Raw genomic sequence first — 25,000 nt, 5'->3', positions numbered from 1 at the left:
GACGTTGAAGGTTGACGTTGGGTTCTGACGTCAACCTGATTTTCATTTCCAACCAAAATGCAACGTTTGTCCGATGTTGGAGGTTGACGTTGGGTTCTGATGTCAACCCAATTTTTATTTCCAACCAAAATGCAACGTTTGTCCGATGTTGGAAGTTGACGTTGTGTTCTGACGTCAACTCGATTTTCATTTCCAACCAAATTTCAACGTCTGTCCAACGTTGGAGGTTGACATCAATCTGACGTTGTGTTCTGACGTCAACCTGATTTTCATTTCCAACCAAAATGCAACGTCTGTCCAACGTTGGAGGTTGATGTTGTGTTCTGACGTCAACCCAATTTTCATTTCCAACCAAAATGCAACGTCTGTCCAACGTTGGAGGTTGACGTTGTGTTCTGACGTCAACCCAATTTTCATTTCCAACCAAAATGCAACGTTTGTCCGACGTTGGAGGTTGACGTTGGGTTCTGACGTCAACCTGATTTTCATTTCCAACCAAAATTCAACGTTTGTCCAACGTTGGAGGTTGACATCCATCTGACGTTGTGTTCTGACGTCAACCCGATTTTCATTTCCAACCAAAATGCAACGTCTGTCCAACGTTGGAGGTTGACGTTGGGTTCTGACGTCAACCCGATTTTTTTATTTCCAACCAAAATGCAACGTTTGTCCGACGTTGAAGGTTGACGTTGGGTTCTGACGTCAACCCGATTTTCATTTTCAACCAAAATGCAACGTCTGTCCAAGGTTGGAGGTTGACGTTGGGTTTTGACGTCAACCCAATTTTTATTTCCAACCAAAATGCAACGTCTGTCCAACGTTGGAGGTTGATGTAATTCTAACGTTGGGTTCTGACGTTAACCCAATCTTTATTTCCAACCAAAATGCAATGTTTGTCCGACGTTGGGGTCCAACGTCAATCTGACATTATATTGAGGTCCGGTGCCTGCTGAGTTCTTAAAGCTACAATAGAGAGAGAAAAATGGAAAACCGAAACAAGGCCTTTTTGAAATTGTTTCATCAACAAAGGTCACCAAAAGGGGGAAAAGAGTGTTTTCCTATTGGGAAAATTCAACAGCACAGATTCATGTATTACATCGTTAGAGGGATAAAGCATTAGAAAATTAACCAAAACAAAGTTTTGATATTATGTTATTGTAAAGTTTGATAGTATTTCATAATTTACATTTTTGTTGTTTTTATGAATTTTTTTGCATTTTATAATAATGAAAAGTTATAATAGGATGTGTTTGTATGCTGTTTAACTATAGGCTTGTCATAAAAATAATAACCCAGATGACAGGGAATATTCCAAGACCGTTCCTGACTAACGTTCTGGAAAGGTTCTCTCAAGCTATGAAGAAATTCCAGTAATGTTAAAAGAACGTTTGTTCAAAGTTATCTGGTCTTTAATGATGTTCTTAAAACATTAACACAAAAACATTAGCCTACCTAAACATCGTTTATGAAATGTTTTTTTTCTTTTTCTGTGAAGTAGAATGGATGTTTGTCCAACATTTTTAAATGTTAAATGTTATTACTCGTTTCAGAAGAACATAAAAACATAAAAAATAAAAAACCTGGACATTTTTTGAATGTTCAGAGAACTTAATGGTAACGTTAGCAAAACGTTCTTAAAACATAGGCCTATTTTTGTTAACTGGGAATAATGGAATAATTCCGGTCCTCGAATTTGATTGGCTAGGCGGTGTTCCGTTAGTACAGACAATAAATTAGATATTAAATTACGCAGCAAAACCAGTCAAAGATAATGTATAGCCTATAGGCTACATTTACAAACAATACCTGCAATATACATAGACACCTATAATAACGCAGTGTGTCATTTGCGGGCACAGTAAACACCGAGCAAATGTTACAATATGGAGATATAATCACTGTCATAAGCTGTAATTTTTTTCTCATATCATATGACGCTCCATAGTACCTTGTTTGCGGAGTTTTAAAATTACCGGTCTGAGAACGTGTGGCTAATAGCTATTTAGAAAAAGTTGTGCGGTTCTGATGCCTAAAAAGCTGTCTGGGTAGCAGCACACTCGAGGCACAGCCACAGATTTGTATGAAGTCATTGCAAACAAGCGACAGATATTCTGAGGCGCTGTCATCGCCGTGACGTCGGTTTGTTTAACTCGCGAGCGCACCATGCTTGATATAAGAGACGGTTCCGACAGCTATGTCAAAATTTCTCTCTTCTGAGTCGACTTCTGAGGGTACATGAGAAGCCGGCACTTCTCTGCAATGACAATTACACTTCTATTCATCATCTTCATCGCGTGTCCCCTCGCGTCCACAGGTAAGTTAGTCTTGCGCACTATAGCCTACTAAGTCTTGCACAGCTCACTTTATAACAAGCCTAAACTTCCATTGATAGGTCAGAAACATGGTAAACTATTACTTAACAGACTAGTACTACATGTGTACTCATAACTGTTGCTTACATTTTGAGGAATAAAAATTAATGATCTATTAAGCATTATGCTACTTATATGATGTGGAAATGTGCTAATATGATTAATGAAAGTTATTAGTGCTACCTTATTTTATAGTTTCTGTTGACAAATAATGGATTAGCCTATATCTAGATATGATATATGGATAAAAATGCTGCAGAAATGTAACATTTACACTTATTTCTATTATGTTATTTTAAAACACTTATCCTACATTTCTGAAAATGTCTTTATTTGCATTGGCCTATAAAGAGTAAAATACTCATTAAAAACTAGTCAGTAAAAATATGACATCACAACATTTTGCATCACTTTAAGTGGACAATACGGTCTCATATTGGTGTAGAAGCAGTAATTTGGGAGAAAATTGAACATCAAATATAGATTCCTGGAAGTTCATTTGAGTTGTTAACATAATGAGTGGGTGAATGCTGTTTCCATAAATGAACAACCTTGGGAGTAAAGTAAGAACTTGTAAAATCATAATGTGTAATTATAAGCTTGCGGAACCCCTAAAATGCTCTGAATTAGCATGAAGATTTGTAAGTCTGTGTCTGCAGATCTGACAAATGACCCTCAATGACCTTAGTCATGGTGAAACATTTGTCACGCCAAATTAGCGTCCAGGTGCTGACTTGATATCTTGTCTGTAGATCTTCCCCAAAAGGGTCAGTTCAGGAAAAATCTGTGGTCCCACAATAGCAAGGAAGATTAACTTTTGTGAAAGAAAGTGATGACCAAATTGCTGAGGACATTTTTGCGCCTTCCTGTTTGGACTCTCAGTCTCATATTCGGAAAATATAATAATTTCCTGTGCCATTTAGAAAAATTTCCATCACTGTACAGTTAATGCATGGTGGATTTGCTGTAAAAAAAAAAAAATAGCTGCGCCATACAAAGAATGCTTTTGAGTTTCATCATAGACGGTATGTCTTTTAAATCTGTTATTGAGTTTAAATTAAGCTTATGAACTTTTAGTATTAGAGAAATGCCTTGATTTCCATTAAGTTGCTCTTCAGCATTTTAAGCAGTGACAGATTATACACGCTCCCGGGGTATCTTATTGTCAAGCAGAAATCTCTGGGAAAGACCAGCAAGAGTCTGGCTCAGTCTGTCCGTCAGATTGTCTGAGAATAGCCAGCAATGACCAGAGCAGCAGGTTGCAACCAGAATGGAGTCCAGCTGCAGTGGAATGCATTATCTGACTGATTTATGACTTCTAATAGAACTGCATGAAAACGGGTCAGGGACAATGAAGCTCATCGACATCCAGTTTAAAAGCATTTAATAATTGTGTCCATCTCTTTTTCAGGGGCAAAATGGACATATAATGGTAAGTAGGTTTTGTTTTGCCATTTCAATCATTGTTGCAATGTAGATTCAAATGTTTAATGTAAGATAGTCAGGTTTTCCACACTAAATGAACACCAGAAAGAATGATATTTATATCCACCAATATAACAATACATAGTCATAAACAGTAATATTTACCTGCATACCTATTAGTTTGGATCCGATTTTTTTTTTTTCTTTAAATGTTTTTGAGAGTCTCGTATTCTCACCAAGGCTGCATTTATTTGACCAAAAATTGAAAAATTTAAATATTATGAAATAACTGTTTTAATATATTTCAAAATGTAATTTATTCCTGTGATGCAAAGCTGAATGTTCAGCATCATTACTCCAGTCTTCAGTGTCACATGATCCTTCAGAAATCATTCTAATATGCTGATTTGATGCCCAGGTAACTTTCTTCTTCTTATCATCAATGTTGAAAACAGTTGTTCTGCTTAATATATTTATGTAAACTGTAATACATTTTGTTCAGGATTGATGAATAGAAGGTTCAAATGAACAGCATTTTTTCAACAATGCAAGAGTATTTACTGTCACAATTGATCAATTTATTGCATCCTTACTAAATAAAAGTATTCATTTCTATCAAAAAATGATTTTTTTCTTTTCTTTTAATTAAACATTTTAACATATGACAAATGCCATTCAGAGAGATCTACGCACAGTAATGAGGTGATGACACAAACTGTTTGGAAATTTGAATCAAACTTTAACACCATTTTCATTGCTGAAAGAGTCTAGTAGAAACTGCTTGAAATCAAAAAGTTGACAAAATGAAACCAAAATCATCCTGCTCTTGATTTTGTCCAGTCAACAGCAAGAAAGAGGGATAATAACTTAATGGTCAAATAAAAAGCACATACATTTTTTCTGATGTTGCTCATGATTTTTATATCGGCAGCAAAATCATTGAAAGTATTATGTGAACATTTACAACCCGAATTCCGGAAATGTTGGGACGTTTTTTAAATCTGAATAAAATGAAAACTAAAAGACTTTCAAATCACCTGAGCCAATATTTTATTCACAATAGAACATAGATGACATTACAAATGTTTAAACGGAGAAATTTTACACTTTTATCCACTAAATGAGCTCATTTCAAATTTGATGCCTGTTACAGGTCTCGAACAAAGTTGGCATGCGGGCAACAAATGGCTGAAAAAGCAAGACATTTTGAAAAGATTCAGCTGGGAGAACATCTAGCAACTAATTAAGTTAATTGATATCAGGTCTGTAACATGATTAGTTATAAAAGGGATGTCTTAGAGAGGCTCAGAAGTAAAGATGGGCAGAGCTGTGAAAGAGTGTGTAAAAAGATTGTGGAATACTTTAAAAACAATGTTCCTCAACATCAAATTGCAAAGGCTTTTTCATCTACAGTGCATTACATCATCAAAAGTTTCAGAGAAATTGGAGAAATCTCTGTGCGTAAGGGACTTTATTGGATGCCCGTGTTCTTCGGGCCCTCAGATGACATTGCATCACTCATCGGCATGATTGCATCAATGACATTGCTACATAGGCCCAGGAATACTTCCAGAAACCACTGTCGGTAAACACAATCCACCGTGCCATCTGCAGATGCCAACTAAAGCTCTATCATGCAAAAAGGAAGCCATATGTGAACATGGTCCAGAAGTGCTGTCGTGTCCTGTGGGCCAAGGCTCATTTAAAATAGACTGTTTCAAAGTGGAAAAGTGTTCTGTGGTCAGACGAGTCCAAATTTGACATTCTTGTTGGAAATCATGGACGTCGTGTCTTCCGGGCTAAAGAGGAGGGAGACCTTCCAGCATGTTATCAGTGTTCAGATCAAAAGCATCTCTGATGGTATAGGGGTGCATAAGTGCATACGGTATGGGCAGCTTGCATGTTTTAGAAGGCACTATGAATGCTGAAAGGTATATAAAGGTTTTAGAGCAACATATGTTCCCCTCCAGCAGTTATTACAACAGCATGGCTTCGTTGTAGAAGAGTCCGGGTGTTGAATTGGCCTGCCTGCAGTCCAGATCTTTCACCTATAGAGAAAAATACGTCAAAGACGACCATGAACTCTTCAGCAGCTGGAAACCTATATCATTCAACACCAAAACTCCAGAAACCCATAACCTCGATGCCCAGATGTCTTCACACTGTTTTGAAAAGAAGAGGAGATGCTACACCATGGTAAACATGCCCCCGTGCCAACTTTTTTGAGACCTGTAGCAGGCATCAAATTTGAAATGAGCTCAATTTGTGCATAAAATTGTAAAATTTCTCAGTTTAAACATTTGTTATGTTATCTATGTTTTATTATGAATAAAATATTGGCTCATGTGATTTGAAAGTCTTTTAGTTTTCATTTTATTCAAATTTAAAAAACGTCCCAACATTTCCGGAATTTGGGCTGTAATATATCTCCTAACTGTAAGTAATTGAGTTGTAATGCATTTCCTTCTAATGACCAGATGCAGTCGTTTTCACCTCAGTAGAAAAGGTCATTCGACCAGCAGAACGTGCTGTTTACACGTTGAAGAGCTTTAAAATAAACATGCTTAATCACGACTGCTGTCGCAGAGTTCTGCTCTATTGCTTGCACCTAGGGAACCAAGCAGGCTTCTGGTTACCATCCTCATGAGTCAAGCCTATTCCTGGACAGACTTTTTAACTGTTATCTTTAACAATCCCAGTATGCCATACCAGTGTGGATATGGAGACTCTCTGGCAGCCATGATGGAGGTATCAAAGAACATGTTGCTGCTGGAAAAAGGGAACTCGTGGTGCAAAGTTGACCTTGTTTGACCCCTTTTGGCTCTCATGGCTCTGAAATGATTCCCACCATGTCTCTCGTGTCATGACCCCCCCGGCTCTCTCCTCGTCCCGCTGTCACTCACGTCTTTGCTTTTCGAGGAGACCATGTAGGTTCATGATTGAATTACACATATTTACGTCATTACATTACGTATAGTTTTGATTCATTTTAAAGCTGGCCTGAACTAAGATATAAGGCCACTCAAGGGACCTCAACTGCAAAACAGAGCTGTTTTAATGGCTTTATTTTGGGAAGAGATTGTTCGTCTAATTGCTTAGCTGTGAAATTTCATAGCTCCCTATACTTAGGAAAGAACAATGCATAATATTATTCTGTCTTTGTGTGTGGCACATTGCAATTTACAAGCTGAATCTCTTCTGTCCCTTCAGTTATACTTGTAAAATAATTTTCACTTCTGTGAGCAAATTTACAGTGCCTGCAAAGTCAGACTACCTTGTAATGTGCTGTATTTTAGACTTGTAGACTAAGAATTTTAGACAATGTGATTATCAAACCAACCACCCTCATTAAGTAAACTGCTAAGTTTAGCTGCTACTAAAACTAGATTTTTGCGTTTTCTGAAGAAAATATGAGTGGTACTCATGCAGAAGTCCCCCAAGTGTCTTTAATTGTTACATCGTTGCTAGGGTGTTGCTATGTGGTTGTTTACTGGTCCAAGTCAGAAGACCCAAGAAATGTCTTTAATTGTTACATCGATGCTAGGGTGTTGCTATGTGATTGCTGGGTCGTTGCTATTTGGTTGTTTACTGGTCCAAGTCAGAAGAGCCACCAAATGTCTTTAATTGTTACATCATTGCTAGGGTGTTGCTATGTGGTTGCTGGGTCGTTGCTATGTGGTTGTTTTCTGGTCCAAGTCAGAAGAGCTCCCAAGTGTCTTTAATTGTTACATGGTTGCTAGGGTGTTGCTATATAGTTGCTGGGTCATTGCTATGTGGTTGTTTACTGGACCAAGTCAAACCCCACCCTCATGTCTCTACAATTCTTATGTGGTTGCTAAGGTGTTTCTAAGTGGATGCTTGGCCGTTTTTATGTGGTTGTTTACTGGCCCAAGGTAAAGACCCCTACCATCATGTCTCTATAATTGTTACGCGATTGCTGTGGTGTTGCTATTTGATTGCTAAGGTGTTCTAAGTGTTTTCTAGGCCAAGTTACTAGAGCCCACCCTCATGTCTTTATAATTGTTATCCTGTTGCTAGAGTGTTTCTATGTGGTTATTCTAAGTAGTTGCTAGGCCATTGCTAAATGGTTGTGTACAGGCTCAAGACAAGTGGCCCAAGATATAAGTCTATATGGGATTTTATTGCCCATTAAAATGTTAATACATAAAAATAACATCATAAAAATATATATTGAGATTCGGACAATGTGATAATGGAGTGAAGTGTCCAAAGCAACTGACCACTGTTTGAAATACCATGACGAATAGCTAAATGAGAAACACTGCAGTGCTTGTGCTGCCGTGTAGATGTTACCAAGCATATCAAACAGAGCTCAGATGAGTGTTATCCTTTGTGTCGGCTAACACTGAGAGCTCTTGACATTCTGAGTCTGAATTAATTCCGCTGAGTCAAAGCCTTTTAGAATCACTTAGAGGGACGTAATTACGTCAAACATCTCACTGCCTTAAGTCTAAGTTGAAAACACATATGCAACTGCTCAAAAAAGTTAGCTGAGATTATTATCTTAGCATAATTTATCCTGGTCAGACACAGACATGAACGATACCACAAATCATGCGTTTTGAGTAGAGAATACTGGTACTGGGCTCTTTCGATTTGGATAGTAAGCAAGAACCATGCATTTTCTTCATAAAATGTGAAATAATGTACAGTAGTCAACATTTGAAGTGGATCAAAAGCTTTCATCAAAGTTGTCCTAAAACCTTTTTCTTAGGACAACTTAGTTCTTAGGACAACTTTTATTAACTTTTTTTGATTCACTTCAAATGTTGACTACTATATTTTATATTATATGTATTTTATATTATATGCTAGTTGCAACAAACCCCATGTTAACTTTATTTTGTATGTATGCTATGTATATAATTTAATTATTTATATATATATATAATATTATTATTATTATTATTATTTAGAATTTATTTTAATTATTTTAACTTTTAGAGCTTCATGATTCTGGATAAATTGAGAATCACGATTTTTTTATTTAAAATAGAGATTCTACCACTATTCTGAACAGACAACTAAACAAAATAACATGCAATTTACTACAGATTCTGACAAAATGTTAATTGCTGAAGTTTAATTTAATTACTTTGAATTGAAAAAATCAGTTTGAATATATAATTCAATGACTCACTCATAAAGACTTCACTTGTTTCATTACTAGATGAATCAGCATTTTTGAACAAATCTCTTGAATGAATGAATTATTGACAAATACATTTTTTAACAGTAACTTGTCGCCACCTACTGGTTTAACTATGTAATTGATCAAATCGTTGAAGTTACGTGCAAAAGGTGATTTACTCTATTTTGATCGCTACTGTAGACATCAGTGTTTATATCCGAACTATAATCTTTTATCCCAGTACTTCTGTGATATTTTGAACTATTATAACACAAAAATAATGATACTGTGTAGTTGAAAAGAGTTTGTGAAGCTGTTTCATACCTATTCATGACAACTGCTCTCTCTGGCTCATCGGTAGCGTCATCGCAGATCTGAATTTTCGCAGTGATCGTACTTGCCAAAGGTTTAATAGACATAGCCGAATCGTTGTCATTTAGGAATAAGATCTTGTGGGTGTTTGAATCGAGATTGCGATCTTTTAACAATTAATCATGCAGCTTTATTTAAAGTGTATTTAATTTAATTATTTAAAATGAATTTCATTTAATTAATACTTTATTTTGATTTAAAGTTATTACCATTAACTTAAGGGATTTGTTGCAAACAGCTGCATGACCTCAGCTTCCAGCAGTTCAGTGTGTTAATGTCAAGCGCATCCAGACCAGAGAGCTTTAGATGTTTTACTGTAGAGGCATGCTCGTTACGACTACATAACAGGGTGACAGTTATGATTTAGGGTTATGATCCTCTACGGGCCGGCCACAGGCATCTGATGTGATTATGATGGAGAAGCTAGTCTAGATTAAAAATGAACTGGACGGTAAGTAATTACGACCACAAGGGAAAGTTAAGAGTGTTACGCTACTAAAAGAGACGATGTGTAGTTTCACAGTTACAGCTGTTCAGAAAACAAAAGCTGCCCACAAAACCATGATCATCATTGACGAAGAATACACAAGACCTTAATGTGATGTTTTAAGCCCACAGCAACAACAAACCACTTTTACTGCCTCTGTTTTCAGAAACAGAAACCATGACGATTGCATTTAAAAGGCTAGCAATTATTGTGTTAATAAGAAACTTATTAGCTATGTTATTTAAAAATGACCTTTTTCTATACCCTCTTCTCTAAAAGATCCACATTGCAGCAGAAATGTCTCTTAGACAAGCACACACTCTGTTGGAATGACTTCGAAGCCTCCCCCAAAGCAACAAAACATTATCTTTTATTGTTGGGTGTGGTATTCATGTAAGGCCATTCATTTTGTAAGGCAATGTTCTGTGATCGCTGACCTTAGCCTGTGTCTTAGCAAAACTTAAGGCTAATGCAGTCCAATTCTGGCCACATCAAATGTTTAAACACACCACCAGATAAGAATCAGTCAGGGAAAGATGCTTCGGTGACCTCAACTTTCTTTGACTTCTGGTTTCAGGACCTGATGGAGAACACGACTGGTCCAGCAACTACCCGTTCTGTGGAGGAGCATTCCAGTCGCCCATCGACTTCCAGACACGGCTGCTGAGATACGATCCAAACCTGCCGCCCATCCAGGTCCAGAACTACAACCTGTCAACCAATGAGCAGCTCACTCTCGGAAACAATGGACACTCTGGTTGGTGCAGTATGATTATAGAGCACGATTTTGTTTTTAAACACGACTAATAACTATTGTCACAATACTTGCATTTTAAACATACATTTTTAGATATTGCATTTTATATTGTAATGTCTGAGGGAAACCGCAGACTGTTCATTTGAAATAATAGATTAAAGGATTTGTGGTTGTTAAACTAATGAGACCATGCGTCACACATAAAGGTAAAATAGTCTTTCTTCTCTAACTTAATTTCTAGGTCAACGTGGAGAAAATGATAGAAGGATCTATTTTGCATCCCTGCCTTAGCAATTTTCCATAATCACCCACTTATTACGATAAAACAAAGCTGTTTGTATCTTAGTCTGGAAAATATAGCAAAGTTTTGATTCGAGGTAACGTCTTAAACAACATAACAAGTGATACTTTTCTGGGTAATGAGTATTTTCGACCATATTTTTGGTCTAAGGTGCTTTAAACAGACTGAAGTTGTTCCACCTACCATCTGTGATTGTTTACTTTCGAGACTTTTTTATTTCATGCTCTCACTCTCACTCCAAAGAGCCATGTCTGGTCAGAAAGAGAGGGAAATGTATAGTTAACGTAAGTGTGCATTGTTGCCACAGAGCTCCTGCCACGAGGATGAATACTGATGAAGTTTTCTGAGAGTGTGCCACTGTGTTTGGGGTTTTGGAGCCATTTCAGACTCGGTTTGGAAAAAGTTAGCCAGGATTATTATTCGAAAAGCTTGCAGATTTGTTAAATGTAAATGCAAGGCCTCAGCCATAATTATTAGTAGTGTATTTGTTCTTCAAGGAGTTGACATGGTGTGGTCACATTTACCTCTGCATGACAAAATTTAGTGAGTAAAATTCAGCAATTTCAATAGTAATTTGCATGTTTGAGAATTTTGTGTGGGGGGCGAAACATTTCACCATGCAGATTTTGGATCAAGTTATTGTTTTTCACACACATTTTGCGACACTGACTAACAAAATGCTGCTTGTTTGAAAGTGACTTCTGTGTGAGTGATTCTTTAAGCATCGACAATGGGCCGTTCTTGCCAGCGAAATTTTGCTGAAATCTTGCCTTAAAGGTGTTTTTTTTTTTTTTTGTACCCACAGTGCAGTTGTCTTTGCCGTCTCACATGCACATCTCCAGCCTCCCGCACAGATATTCAGCAGCTCAGCTCCATTTCCACTGGGGCTCCTCCAGTCTGCTGACAGGATCAGAACACACTGTTAATGGCAAGCGGTTTGCCGGAGAGGTAAAGTAAACATGTATACGCACACCCCAAAACGAGACCTTACCGTTACTGTGAACACCTTTATTGCATGATCAAAGTATTTTTGATTGCACAAGAATAAGATTTAAAAAGAAGTCTGGACTCAACAGTGCATGATGCAATGTTCTGTAATGTGTATTGAGGTGTCAGAAAGATCTCCATCTCTGTGTATGACTTCAGGACAAGGAAAATGTCTGCAGTTTGTGTTCCCAGAACACACCCAAACGTGTTCCCAAAGACAGGATTTATAGTCATTGTGGCTCTGTAGTACAGTCCTCTGCCCTTTAAATTGGTCTATTGCCTCTCCTTCCAGGGGCCAGAGGTTACATCCTGAAAAGACACATTGAGAATTTGCGGCTTTCTTGTAAAATTCTTTAGACAACCAAACAGCATGTCCAAACGAGTAAACAAATTCCTTTGCAATGTATAGATAGTCCACTGCAAAGGTCTGCTGTGTCAGATGCAGCTCTATGGCTATGTTCAGACTGCAGACAAATCAAATTTTTTCTTAAATCAGATCAGACTGTCCACACTATTGATGCAAGTGATCAAATAAGATTTGTGTGTTCAGACATAACCAACCTATCTGCATAGGTTGCTTTGGTAGCAATGTAGGCGTACCCATGTATGTGATGATGAGGCTTTCAGAACGGATGCAAGAAAAATGGAGGTGCATCATCTCACTCTGTCGAGTCATGGTGCAGGAGACTGGTATATGTTGTGATGTTTCGTGCTGTAGTCATGGCTGGCTTCATTGTCCAGCAAATACTTCTGGCATTTAAAGAGTTCACATCTACAAATAATCGGATAGAGTAAAAGAGTATTCGTATTTGGCATGCTGTCCAAGGGGAGGGCTCCAAGCTTGGAATTTGGCTCGGACCCAGAGTACTCCCACCGTATCCCTGGCTGGGATAGGAACCAGCCAAGAGTGAGGAGTCAGGGTGGTGAAGGGATGCAGAAAAATGTTGAGGAATCGGCTATGTATATATATATAGGAATCCTCTTGTGCCGATTTGAGCAGCCAGATCATCCAGAATGAGACACATCTGTAAAAACATAAACATAGCCTGAGTCATGAGCTAGAGTTTTGGTGATAGATAGATAGATAGATAGGTAGGTAGGTAGGTAGGTAGGTTGGTTGGGAGATTGATAGGTTGATAGATAGATAGATAGATAGATAGATAGATAGATAGATAGATAGATAGATAGTTAGGTTGATTGATAGGTTGATAGATTGATAGGTTGATTGATTGATTTGGTTGGTTGATAGATAGATAGATAGATAGTTAGGTTGATTGATAGGTTGATAGATTGATAGGTTGATTGATTGATTTGGTTGGTTGATAGATTGATAGGTTGATTGATTGATTGATTGATTGATTGATTGATTTACTTATGATTCCTCATTAAAGGCAGCCTATATTCTGTTTTATACAGATGCATGTAGTACACTTCAATTCTGACAAATACCCCAACATCTCAATGGCAGTGGACAAGAATGATGGACTGGCTGTGCTGGGAGTTTTCATTGAGGTGAGTCCAGACCTTAAAGCAACCACCGAGACTGATGTGGTGTAGTGGTTAAGACTCGGTCTGATGACCGGAAGGTTGCTGGTTTGATTCCCGCAACTGAGCAATGAGCCATCACCACAAGGCATTTAACTCCAGATGCTTTAGGGTGATTGTCCCTATAATAAGCTCATTGCTAGAAAGTCGCATAAACAATTCCCTCAGCATGAGTCTATTTTCTAATCAGTCAGTGTTTTATATTGTTTAGATTGGAGAGTTCAACCCTGCTTTTGACAAATTCTTCAAATACATAAATGGGATAAAGTACAGAGGTACGTTACTTTCATGTAGTTTCAAATATCTGTGATTATAATGTGCAGAACACAAGTATGCTAACCTGTCACTATCACTAACCTGTGATCTGACAGATCAGAAAATACAAGTCCCAGCGTTTAACATCCGTACGCTGCTACCAGTCCGTCTGGATGAGTATTACCGCTATGATGGTTCTCTTACCACACCGCCCTGCTATCCCAGCGTGCTATGGACCGTGTTCAGGAAACCGGTCACCATTTCACGAAAACAGGTATATTAACCATGCTTATTGTTCAAACCTGGTTCTTTCTCATTGTCAGATACTACTTAACTATGCTATACTTTCAAGAAAAGATGGTCTAGTAGAAATCAAATCAGACAATTATTATTAAATATGCATCAAGTCTGCAAAGAGGTCTATAATACCTGGAGCTAAGCTATTCATTAGCATTAAATATAAGTTGAAATCTGCTATGTTTGCAATTAATAACTAGCAAATATTGTGAGCTGTGATATGTTGTCATATGTTGCTTGGAAAAGTTTATTTACTCAGAATACAAAACTACTTTTGAATGATCATCAACAGATGTAGTACATCTATCTACCAGCAGGTGCCAACTAGCCAAACCTCATCACTTTGAGTATGGCATGCACCTCTGAAGCAATAGTTACAGCCGTCCATATTGTAGTAATGCTACAGTTGTGCCTTTACAGTTTTTGGCATTGGCCACAGCTCTGTATGCCTCTTATGCCCATGATTCTGCTACCGTGCCACTTCATGGAAATTACCGGAAGCCACAACACACAGACAACAGAGTGATACTGGTTTCTTTCAAGGACGGTAAGTACAGTTTAGATTGCAATTTCAATGTCTATGATATGACCAGGAAGGCTAATGAAGGGCTAAATCTGAAATGCTAAAATATCTGCTGCAGTGCTTTATGTGAGCATCATGGTTTCCTATCAAAGAATTGATAGGAATATGAGCTTCAAGATGGCTTTGTCTCTCTCTCAACATCTGCGTAAAGCCTCAGTTTATGCACTGTTACCTTGTTTCCTCAATGAAAGACCTTCGCTTCGCTGGGTTTTAAATTAGATGCTTCAACTGACATAAATCTTTCCCTCTAAACCTGGTTTTAGAGTTGGTGCGCAACAGAGTTTGCTTCTAAATGTCAGGCTTTTGTTGCTATGAGAGAAGTTTGGGATTGCTGTCATCACTGGAGCCTTGTGATCTTCTTTAGTCTTGCTGTTTTCTAACATCTTTGCATGAAGGCTCAATCCATCAATATCCCAGGCTACTGCTTGCTACGTTCTTTACTGCATGGCAATATTTCCTAAAAAGAGGAATTACCAAGAAGAAAGGTTGGTCTTTTGCTTTTTCCTTCCAGCCCCCATGCTAGTAAGGCTTTGCCCTGGCAGTCCTTCGTTGCAATGCTATACTTGAACACCTCTCTACATTGTGTCTGGTGCAGGACTGCACGGTATTCTTTCAGTGGCATCCCCCTTTAAGAGGAAGCAAGTCATCCATAAGCTTCTGGTGGGTGACCTTGCAGACTTGGCCGACGAGGGACTCTACCAGCTTCTGCCAAAATTGAGTCCCCAACCGGGAGTGGATAATGAGTGGAAGAAGTCCAAGAAGCAGGAACAGTTGAGCGAGGCAGCTCAGAAACAGCAGTGGTCGAAGAACAATGTGCCAAGCTCCTCTTCCTTTGGGAAGAAAACACCAACGCCGTGGTATATGGGAGCATTGGATACAGATAAAGGGATTTGCTTTGTATCCCTGGAGGAGAATGTCGTTCACCAGCTCGAGAGATACCATGCAAAGGGTCTGATGGTCGAAGCTCTGAGAGAGGTCGTCTTTCCTGAGTTGAACCTCAGGAGCTACTTGCACTGCCGCTCTAATCTGGACCTTCAGACCATAAAACACCTCATAAAAGGAAGATCTCAGGACGAGGCCACTGAGCTCGAGCAATCACTGACTAAAGCCATGCTGAGGCAGATAAGGAGGCAAATCAAACAACATAGAAACCCAAACATGAAAACCACCATAGGGCACCCTCAAGCTACATTCCCGAAGGACTACAACACAGCTTTGACTTACCACAGTCCTCAACATGTTGAATGGGAAGATTAGACCCAGTAAAGACCGCAAACCTCCCAGAGGGCCTAAATTTCCGCAGTACGCTGTCACGCACAATATTTAGTCAACTCTGCTCCTAAGGCTAGCACATCATTTCATTAATATTTATTTAGTTTGATAGTACCCCTCTAACACTGTCTCAGAGACTCTCAAACTAGTTGCTTTTGCAGTAGAAGAAATGAATTGGTGAACAAATAATGTTCATGATATGTTATGCCGCTGATTACGAAGAAGTTTGTAGTTACTTTCCAAAGAAATGGACAGTATGCTAGACAAAGATGGCTGATGACAGGACCAAGAAATGGACCTTTTTCCAACCTTCAGATTCCAGATTAACTATCTAATGATTAGTCTAGACTAAAAGCTGGTCTGTTTTAAGCATTAGTGAGATTTTTGTGGGAGAGTATGGCTCAAACCATCTTAATCATGATATGAAATGCACAAAAAGACAGAAGACCATAATGTTGAGGGCATATTTTTACATTTTATTGGGAAAAGTTGAGCTGTATATTGCCGAAATTGGATTCTGTGGTTGAAAAGAGTCAGGCGCAAATTAAAAGGGACCAAAGGACAAAATCAGCACTTTAAGTATTTTAACATTCTCACATTCTCGAACTCTTTCTTTAACTTTTTTGGGTGTGATCTGAGACCAGAGAGAAATCAGACAGTGTAAACGTTTTTTTTTGTACACTGACTCAGATTTTGGTCTGTATACTTTTTGTGAAATGTCTAGATCATAGATTGTAAACTAAAGCATAATGTCAATTAAAAATGTATCACTTCTTCCATTTGTAAAGGATAACCCTGTTTTTATTCTAAATGGTGTTCAGAAGAGATATGTGAATAAGATATTACTGTGGCCATATTTGCTTGTTTGTATTTGTATTGAGTTAAAAGTTCTACATTTATCAGAATGTAATCCAGAAGTCCAGTGTTGTTTTGGACCCTATTGACTTTCATTGTATGTACAATCGGGGTCTGAATAGCTCATTTGTACTTGCAATATGTTCACAAAACTTTCCTCCCAGTTCATAGTTTCTTTTCTTTCCTCTAAGGAGACTTTACTTGGATGAGCTGGGGTATGTTATAGTAACACAAACTGTTTGTGCATGTGTGTGTGTGTGTGTGTGTGTTTGTGATGTCAGACACTTCCTCACTTCTGGCTAACAGACGTGACGTCTTAAGTTATGACACTCGTATGCAAGGCGATGAGCTGGTGGCCATGCAGTGACGTGTAACTGCAGTGTTACGTCACCCGTCTTTGACCACAACATAATTGCTGTTGACATAAGATTGAACATATGGAGAGGGCATGTTTGTGCATTTAGCATGACTTTAGGGCCTTATCATTGACGTATCTTTGGTTTAGTTGTAATTGTAGTGCTGCAGTGCCTGACAGATATCTTTACTTTAAACCACTGCTCCCGTGTGCATGTTGTGTGTCTCATTTGACACTACTGGGTTTTGTCACCACATGTGTAATCATAGCCACATTTGTGTATTTTTGTGTATTATGTCAGTTGTGTAACATTAGTGTGTGATGACTGCTAATCATACTGAGAACAGCTAACCAAGAAGCTAATCTGGGTATATTTAAGGAGTTATGAGTTATTTTTAACTTCTGTCATGAAAATGAAGTCAACATGTAACCAAAATTTACTTTTTTAATACACATTCACATGCATGATTCAAAGGTGAACATTATTCTAAAGAAATTTTTTCACAATCCAATCAATTCCCTATGGATAAAATCAAATCCTGCCCTCTTTTTTTCTTGTTTAATATCTTGTTTCACTCAGAAATCCATTATTTTATGGATATAAAATGGGTTGCAAATGCCATTTCATGTTGAATTTAATGTCACTGGCTTTCATTTGATGCACAAAATGAATTTTAAACCAGGTTATGATCATATTCTTTGAATGTTCACAGTTAAAATGGCACTTTGTAAACTTATAATACAAAATAAATACAAGGCATGCTGCATTAAACCAACAGTTGAGGATAATCAAACATACTGTTAATTATGAGGTTAATTCTCCTTTCAGGTATACTAGCAACAATAATAGTGGCCTCCATGCTAGGACTGCTACTGATCATTACGCTAGTTTGGTGTCTTTTGAGAAAAAGGTGAGTGTTAAATTCATACCAAAATGAAATAAATGACATGAAGATGCAGTCACATTTACCTTCTGTGAATTTTCAGATGAAATTGTGTCGTTTCAATAATAATCTATGGGATCGGGAATTGATTCAAACCATTTCCCCACACAGATATACAGATATTGCAACTGGTTCAAATGGGTCACTCGAATTCACAGCTTTGACCAACAGAAAGCTGCTTGGTTTGAAAGTGACTTCTGTGTGAGCTGTCCCAAAGACAAAGAACTAAGTTTCCTTGTAAATTTTAACCCTTAAAGGGTTAGTTCCCCCTAAAATGAAAATTCTGTCATTAATTATTCACCCTCATGTCATTCCACACCCGTAAGACCTTTGTTCATCTTCAGAACACAAATTAAGATATTTTTGATGAAATCCGATGGCTCAGTGAGGCCTCCATTGGCAGCAAGATAATTAACGCTTTCAGATGCCCAGAAAGGTACTAAAGACGTATTTAAAACAGTTCATGTGACTACAGTGGTTCAACCTTAATGTTATGAAATGACGAAAATACTTTTTGTGCGCCAAAAAAACAAAATAACGACTTTATTCAACAATATCTAGTGATGGACGATTTCAAAACACTGCTTCATGAAGCGTTAAAGCTTTACGAATCTTTTGTTTCGAATTAGTGGTTCGGATCGCCAAAGTCACATGATTTCAGTAAACAACAAGGCTTCGTTATGTCGTAAATGTTTTGAAATTTCAATAGTTCACATGACTTTGGCAGTTTGATACACGCTCCGAACCACTGATTCGAAACAAAAGATTCATCGTTAAGGTCTTTTTTTTTGTTTGTTTTTTGGAGCACAAAAAGTATTCTCGTCGCTTCATAATATTACGGTTGAACCACTGTAGTCACATGAACTGTTTTAAATATGTCTTTAGTAGCTTTCTGGGCATTGAAAGTGTTAATTATCTTGCTGGCAATGCAGGCCTCACTGAGCCATCGGATTTTATGAAAAATATCTTAATTTGTGTTCTAAAGATGAACAAAGGTCTTATGGGTGTGGAACGACATGAGGGTGAGTAATAAATGACAGAATTTTTGGGTGGACTAACCCTTTAATCTTGTTAGATGTTTTGACATAAAATATACATCAAACTACAAAAGTATAAAGAGGTTTTTGAAAAAAAGGGAGGGAAACATTTTGGGAAAACAGTATCATATTGCAATTCTGGCACTAGAAAATGGTCAAAAAAATAGTTCTAATTTAATTCACGTTTCTAATATGAATTTATATTTACATATTTTGAAGTCATACAAATTGAGTGAATTATTATAATGTATTCACAATGTGTGCAAATCACATGCCACGTGGCATAAAAGAAACAATTCATTGTTTCCAAGTGAAGGGAAACATTCTGTGTACCACAGAGGCTTAAAGTTAAATGTAGTAATAATAAAGCATTTTTACAGTACAATGTAATGTGATGGCACTATAAAGATTAATTAATTTAGGGAGCCTCAGAGGCACAGACCACCAAATGGATAAGCTGCCTTCAATAGGAATGAGTTGATTAAGATCCATTGTTTTTCCAGCTTTTATCCAACTTACAAGGGCATTGTGTTTGTTTTAACGTAGTAAATGATCTGACATCACATGTATGTGCACATATATTGTACGTATGTATTCCCACATTCATTTATTAGTAGTTTCATAAGATTTAATATACCATTGCTCTGCGAAAGTGTGCATTGTGTGGGCAAAATCCAGTCATTTTAATAGGAATTTGCCGCACTGATGTGACTGCATCTTAAAGGATTAGTTCACTGTCAAATGAAAGTTAGCCCAAGCTTTACTTACCCTCAAGCCATCCTAGGTGTATATGACTTTCTTCTTTCTGATGAACACAATCTGAGTTATATTAATAAATATTCTGACGCATACAAGCTTTATAATGGCAGTGAACGGGACTTGTGATTATGAAGCTCAAGAAAGTGCATCCATCCATCATAAATGGATGGATGTGGATGGAGGCACTTTCTTCAGCTCATACTCATGACCCCTGTTCACTGCTATTATAAAGCTTGGATGCGTCAGGATATTTATTAATATAACTCCGATTGTGTTCATCAGAAAGAAGAAAGTCATATACACCTAGGATGGCTTGAGGGTGAGTAAATCATGGGGCAATTTTCATTTGAAAGTGAACTAATCCTTTAATGCAAGTTTACCAGTTTTATTGTTCCACAGATTTCCACAATAAACTGCCCATCTTATGTTCTTTTCACTAGATCTAACACTGAAGAGCAAAAAGACAAAACCAATGGGTACAAACTGGCTGAGAAAGAAGAAAACATCTCCAAAGTATAACCTCTCAACATCTAATGAAACCTGAGCAAATTACACTTTAAAAATCCACATGCAGTCAATCCGTTTTTCCATCATTTACGTTTCTGTCCTCGGCTCATGGACCTGGCTGCAAAGAAACCATCTGGTTGCATGCAATATTTAGATCATAAATGTTCAAGGAACATACCGAGTTCTTCTTCAACCACATTCTAATCCAACAGGACGCGAAAACCTAAGATGACACGAGAGGAGAGTAAAAATATGTCGTTTTCGTACAGTATGTAATTCACCACATGCGTAAAACCCACCAGTCAACATCAAACCCGGTGCTTCTAACAATAATCTGCCAGGGTGGCCATCCTTTGCTGTCCACCGGCATGTGACATCTCTCTATGCAGTGCCAAGCAGACGTGGTGGGAAAACACAGCTCTTGCCCGAGGCAATGAGGACTTTCTGGTTCAGCATGGATATGTGGCGGCCTGAGATGGGTAGTTATGATGTCCCCACCCTATATTTACTATTGTGCTGTTCGACCGATTAGAGTAATGAAAGGGTACGGGCAGAGCCGCGCTCTCGGTTCCCACTGAGCTTGCCACAGAACTGGCCTATTGTTCCCCAGCTTGCGTGTAGGTTGACCTTAGACCTCTTGTTGCCTGAGCAATCATGAGACTAAACGCCCATGCACACCCAGTAACCCGTACAAATATAATGTACCGGAATGCTCAGACTTTTGCAACTGTGAAGTTACTGCATAATGACTGGAGTGATTAGCTTGATGAACGCTACATCAGGGAGGCTCGTTTCTGATTTTGAACATTCACCTTCACCTGCTTGTCATTTTCAAGTAAACAAACATCTTGATTAGCTGCTTGATTTGACGCTTCATCTACATTTAATCCATGTACAGTACATTTGAATATGACGTTTGCGTTTCAAAATGCTCTCCATCCACTCTAGCATTTTCAAGTGTTTTACAAAAGTTACTCATCCACACTGAAACGTCGGAAAATGCTAAAATCATCTTACTGTACATGTGTAAAACGTAATAAAAGCTTACTGAGATGAGAGAGACCAGACATAATAAAGTTCTCTCAGTATTCTTCTGGCACGGTCACTTTATTAGCAAAATATCCCACCACTCAATGGTGCGTCTCGCACTCAATCGCCATTCCATGTCTGGTCTAAATCTCAGCTGCCTTCATGGTTTGCCGCAGGACAGTAATTGTGAGTAAATTTTCAGTCACCTTTGCAGGAATGGTAAATGAAGATTGTACAAAGTAACATTTATTGACATTTTTGCAGCACTGTGAAAGTGAATAATTCTTTGTAAAGAAACACTATGCACCTATAGACTGAACAAGCACTACATGACGTCAACATTTTCACAAATTCGCATTTTCGTGGTGTACATGGAGACAATAACTGTATCATTTTCAAAAAACTGAAACATACAGGTTTTTGAAAACCATTTTCAAAAGTTTTCAGGCCCCCAAAATGGCGTTGTTGTGTAAATGAACAGGCAAAATTGAATAAAAAGTTTTTCGTTTTTAGTTGAAAATCACAATTTATAAATTAAGGGAACAAAGTAGTAAATCATGCGCACGATTTAGCCTACTATTTTTTTTTTTTCTTGCATGTCGTGCAGGGCTCCGTAGAAAATGGTGTTGTGTAAACGGGCCCTTCGTTTTTTGGCCTTCCGTCCAAACTGAGATGGCATTTTTGTACTGTGAAAATTGAGCTTTTTGAAAACGCTCTCCCAAGTGGATACATTGTAGTGTGGACTGTAAAAACTGAGGTTTTTGAAAACGATGATGCATGTTTAGTTGCAAACTATACTGATTATATATATTGGTTTGTGCCTATTATGTGCCATTCACTTTCACAGTGTTGCTAAAAGTTTTAGTAGATGTTACTTTGTACAATCTTCATATTACATTCCTGCATAGGTGACCAAAATGTACTTGTCTTCCGATGTTTTAGTATGGACAAGAAAAAAGTACTAGAAATGAAAATGCTATTTTCAAATTGTATACGGATTAATGTAGCCTAAATATGCGTCATTGTTTTCAAATATCTCCGTTTTCACAGTCCACACTACAAGCACTGTCTCAATGTGGATGGAAGGCCGAAACGTAGGCTATGTTTACATAACAATAATTTTGAGAAGTTGAAAACGATCCCCGTTCACATCTGCGAAACTAAAAATGCTGTATTATTCATGCCAGGCCAGTAGTTGGCGATGTCACTTTGTAAAGAAACACTATACGCCTATTGAACATGTAATACACATGCGCATGGCGTCACCGTTTTCACAAATTTTCATTTTGTAGTTTACACGGAGACAGTAACGACATTGTTTTCAAAAACTTGCACCCTGAAACCCGTTTTCAAAAATTTGCTTTTTCAGCCCCCCAAAACACCATTTTCGTGTAAATGAATGGCCAAAACGCATAAAAGTTTTCTGTTTTTAGTTGAAAACAGTGTTGTGTAAATGCCCCCATAGAGAAAAATATGCATTTTCAACTGTATCTGGATTTGTGTAGAAGAGTCGACTGTGCCGGGAAGCTGATTTCCAGGGTTTTGAGTTCTAGCATTAGAGCTAATGACAAAATAATGAGAAAAAAAGTAAGTGTGCCAGAATCATATTGATTATGATTTGACTTTGGAGATCTTTAAAGCTGTGAATTCTGTATGACACTAAGCAAATAAAGTCCATATTTCCATAATCTAATGGGAGACCCTGCGTAAAAGCCCAGTTTCCATGCTGCTCCAGGCTGGTTATTCTGGTTATTCTGGTTAACCAGTAGTATGGTCTGTCTGGTGAAGTTGACTGACCAAAGAATCTTGGTGATTGAGCTAATTAAGAGAATCTTGAAATAGACTCTCCTCTGATGGAAAATGTAAAAAAGAGAGGCAAACAGAATGTGATTTTGATTTATTTCATGTGTGTTAGTTATGTGCACATATTTGTGATAAGCAATGTGAATTTTGAGGTGTTATTTTTCATTGTATTTTTCCTCATTTGGTGTTTTAAAGTGTTTTGGTATTGTGAACTACTTTGTTGTGATGTTTTGTGCTGGCAATAAATTGAAAAAGAAAAAGTTATAGTATTTTAGCATTTTTTTTATTATTATTTTATATAATATAATATAATATTTAGTATAGTATTTTTATTATGCAATCGTCGTGTGTAAATCTTTATATTACTACTATTATGTGAAATATAAAGTACTTAATTTTGAAATTCTAAATCTACTCCTCGGAAAACATAATCTTAGTTTTTAAAAGTTGTTACAGCTTACGTTCAACTCCAAAGCATTTAATGATCTTTTGTCAGAAATAAACTGACTGTAGCACAAAAAACTAAATCATTTTAATTATTTAGACTTATCTAAAGTCTAAAACAATAAGTCTGCACAAGCTGCTTGTTTGTCTAAAGTAGAAATCTAAGTAGTTTATTGTCATTTAAAGTAGCAAAAAAAAAAAAAAAAAAAACCTCCTATTAAATTTATAGTTATAGTAGATAAATACAGTATCTCTGGCATCCATCCGGTAGAACACATTTCTCTTTTTGCACAGGCCAAATGATACAAAAATATAAAAAAATAACAAAAAATGTAGACGGGCTATTAATTATAAATGAGCTTTATTGGTTTATAGTTGGTGTTGGACCCTCGCCTCCCTTTTAGATTTGTTGTTTATCTCTAATAACACCAGCTATAAACCTCAATCACAGAAGAGAATAAATATTATTAGTTAGCCTAATATATTATTATATATGTTTACTAATATATTAGTTAATATAGTTAACCGATATTACACTAGATAGATAGATGGATAGATGGATAGACAGACGGATACATTAACAGATAGATAGATAGATAGATAGATAGATAGACAGACGGATACAGTAACAGACAGACAGACAGACAGATAGATAGATAGATAGATGGACAGATGGATAGATGGATCTATCGGATAGATAGATGGATGGATAGATGGACAGACAGCAGACAGACGGATAGATAGATAGACAGACGGATAGATAGATAGATAGATAGATAGACGGACAGACAGATGGATAGATGGATCTATCAGATAGATAGATGGACAGACAGACGGATAGATGGATAGACGGACAGACAGATGGATAGATGGATACAGTAACAGACAGACGGATAGATGGATCTATCGGATAGACAGATGGATAGATAGATGGATAGGGTAACAGATAGATAGACGGACAGACAGATGGATAGATGGATACAGTAACAGACAGACAGACGGATAGACAGATGGATAGATGGACAGACAGACGGATAGACAGACAAACAGACAGACAGATAGATAGATAGATAGATAGATAGATAGATAGATAGATAGATAGATAGATAGATAGATAGATAGATAGATGGACAGATGGATAGACAGACAGACAGATGGATAGATGGATACAGTAACAGATAGATAGATAGATAGATAGACAGATGGATAGACAGACAGACAGATGGATAGATGGATACATTAACAGACAGATAGATAGATAGATAGACAGACAGACAGACAGACAGATAGATAGATAGACAGACAGACAGACAGACAGACAGACAGATAGATAGATGGATACAGTGACAGATGGATAGATGGATACAGTGACAGACAGATAGATAGATAGATAGATAGATAGATAGATAGATAGATAGATAGATAGATAGATAGATAGATAGATAGATAGATAGATGGATGG

The 25,000-nt window shown here is 37.4% G+C and overlaps 1 protein-coding gene across 4 annotated transcripts; it reads left to right on the top strand.

Moving 5' to 3' along the window:
* The first annotated feature begins 2,068 nt into the window (after positions 1-2,068).
* On the top strand, positions 2,069-23,360 carry ca12 (carbonic anhydrase XII). 4 transcript variants are annotated; one of them, XM_051883422.1, is made up of 11 exons: positions 2,083-2,314; positions 3,784-3,804; positions 10,386-10,565; positions 11,672-11,814; positions 13,270-13,365; positions 13,610-13,673; positions 13,770-13,927; positions 14,371-14,497; positions 16,855-16,875; positions 17,845-17,926; positions 20,196-23,360. In XM_051883422.1, the coding sequence occupies exons 1-11, from the start codon at positions 2,236-2,238 to the stop codon at positions 20,272-20,274; spliced, it is 1,050 nt and encodes a 349-aa protein (XP_051739382.1). In that variant the 5' UTR covers positions 2,083-2,235; the 3' UTR covers positions 20,275-23,360. The 4 variants fall into 4 exon arrangements, with proteins under 4 accessions (XP_051739380.1, XP_051739382.1, XP_051739381.1 ...); XM_051883421.1 differs by having other exon boundaries at positions 2,085-2,314; positions 16,852-16,875; XM_051883423.1 differs by lacking the exon at positions 16,855-16,875 and having other exon boundaries at positions 2,085-2,314.
* Positions 23,361-25,000: the final 1,640 nt, after the last annotated feature.

The sequence above is a fragment of the Ctenopharyngodon idella genome, chromosome 24, assembly GCF_019924925.1.
Source record: "Ctenopharyngodon idella isolate HZGC_01 chromosome 24, HZGC01, whole genome shotgun sequence".
Classification (NCBI taxonomy): domain Eukaryota; kingdom Metazoa; phylum Chordata; class Actinopteri; order Cypriniformes; family Xenocyprididae; genus Ctenopharyngodon; species Ctenopharyngodon idella.
The sequence above is the reverse complement of the archived record's forward strand: the minus strand, read 5'-3'. Positions and strand labels throughout refer to the sequence as shown.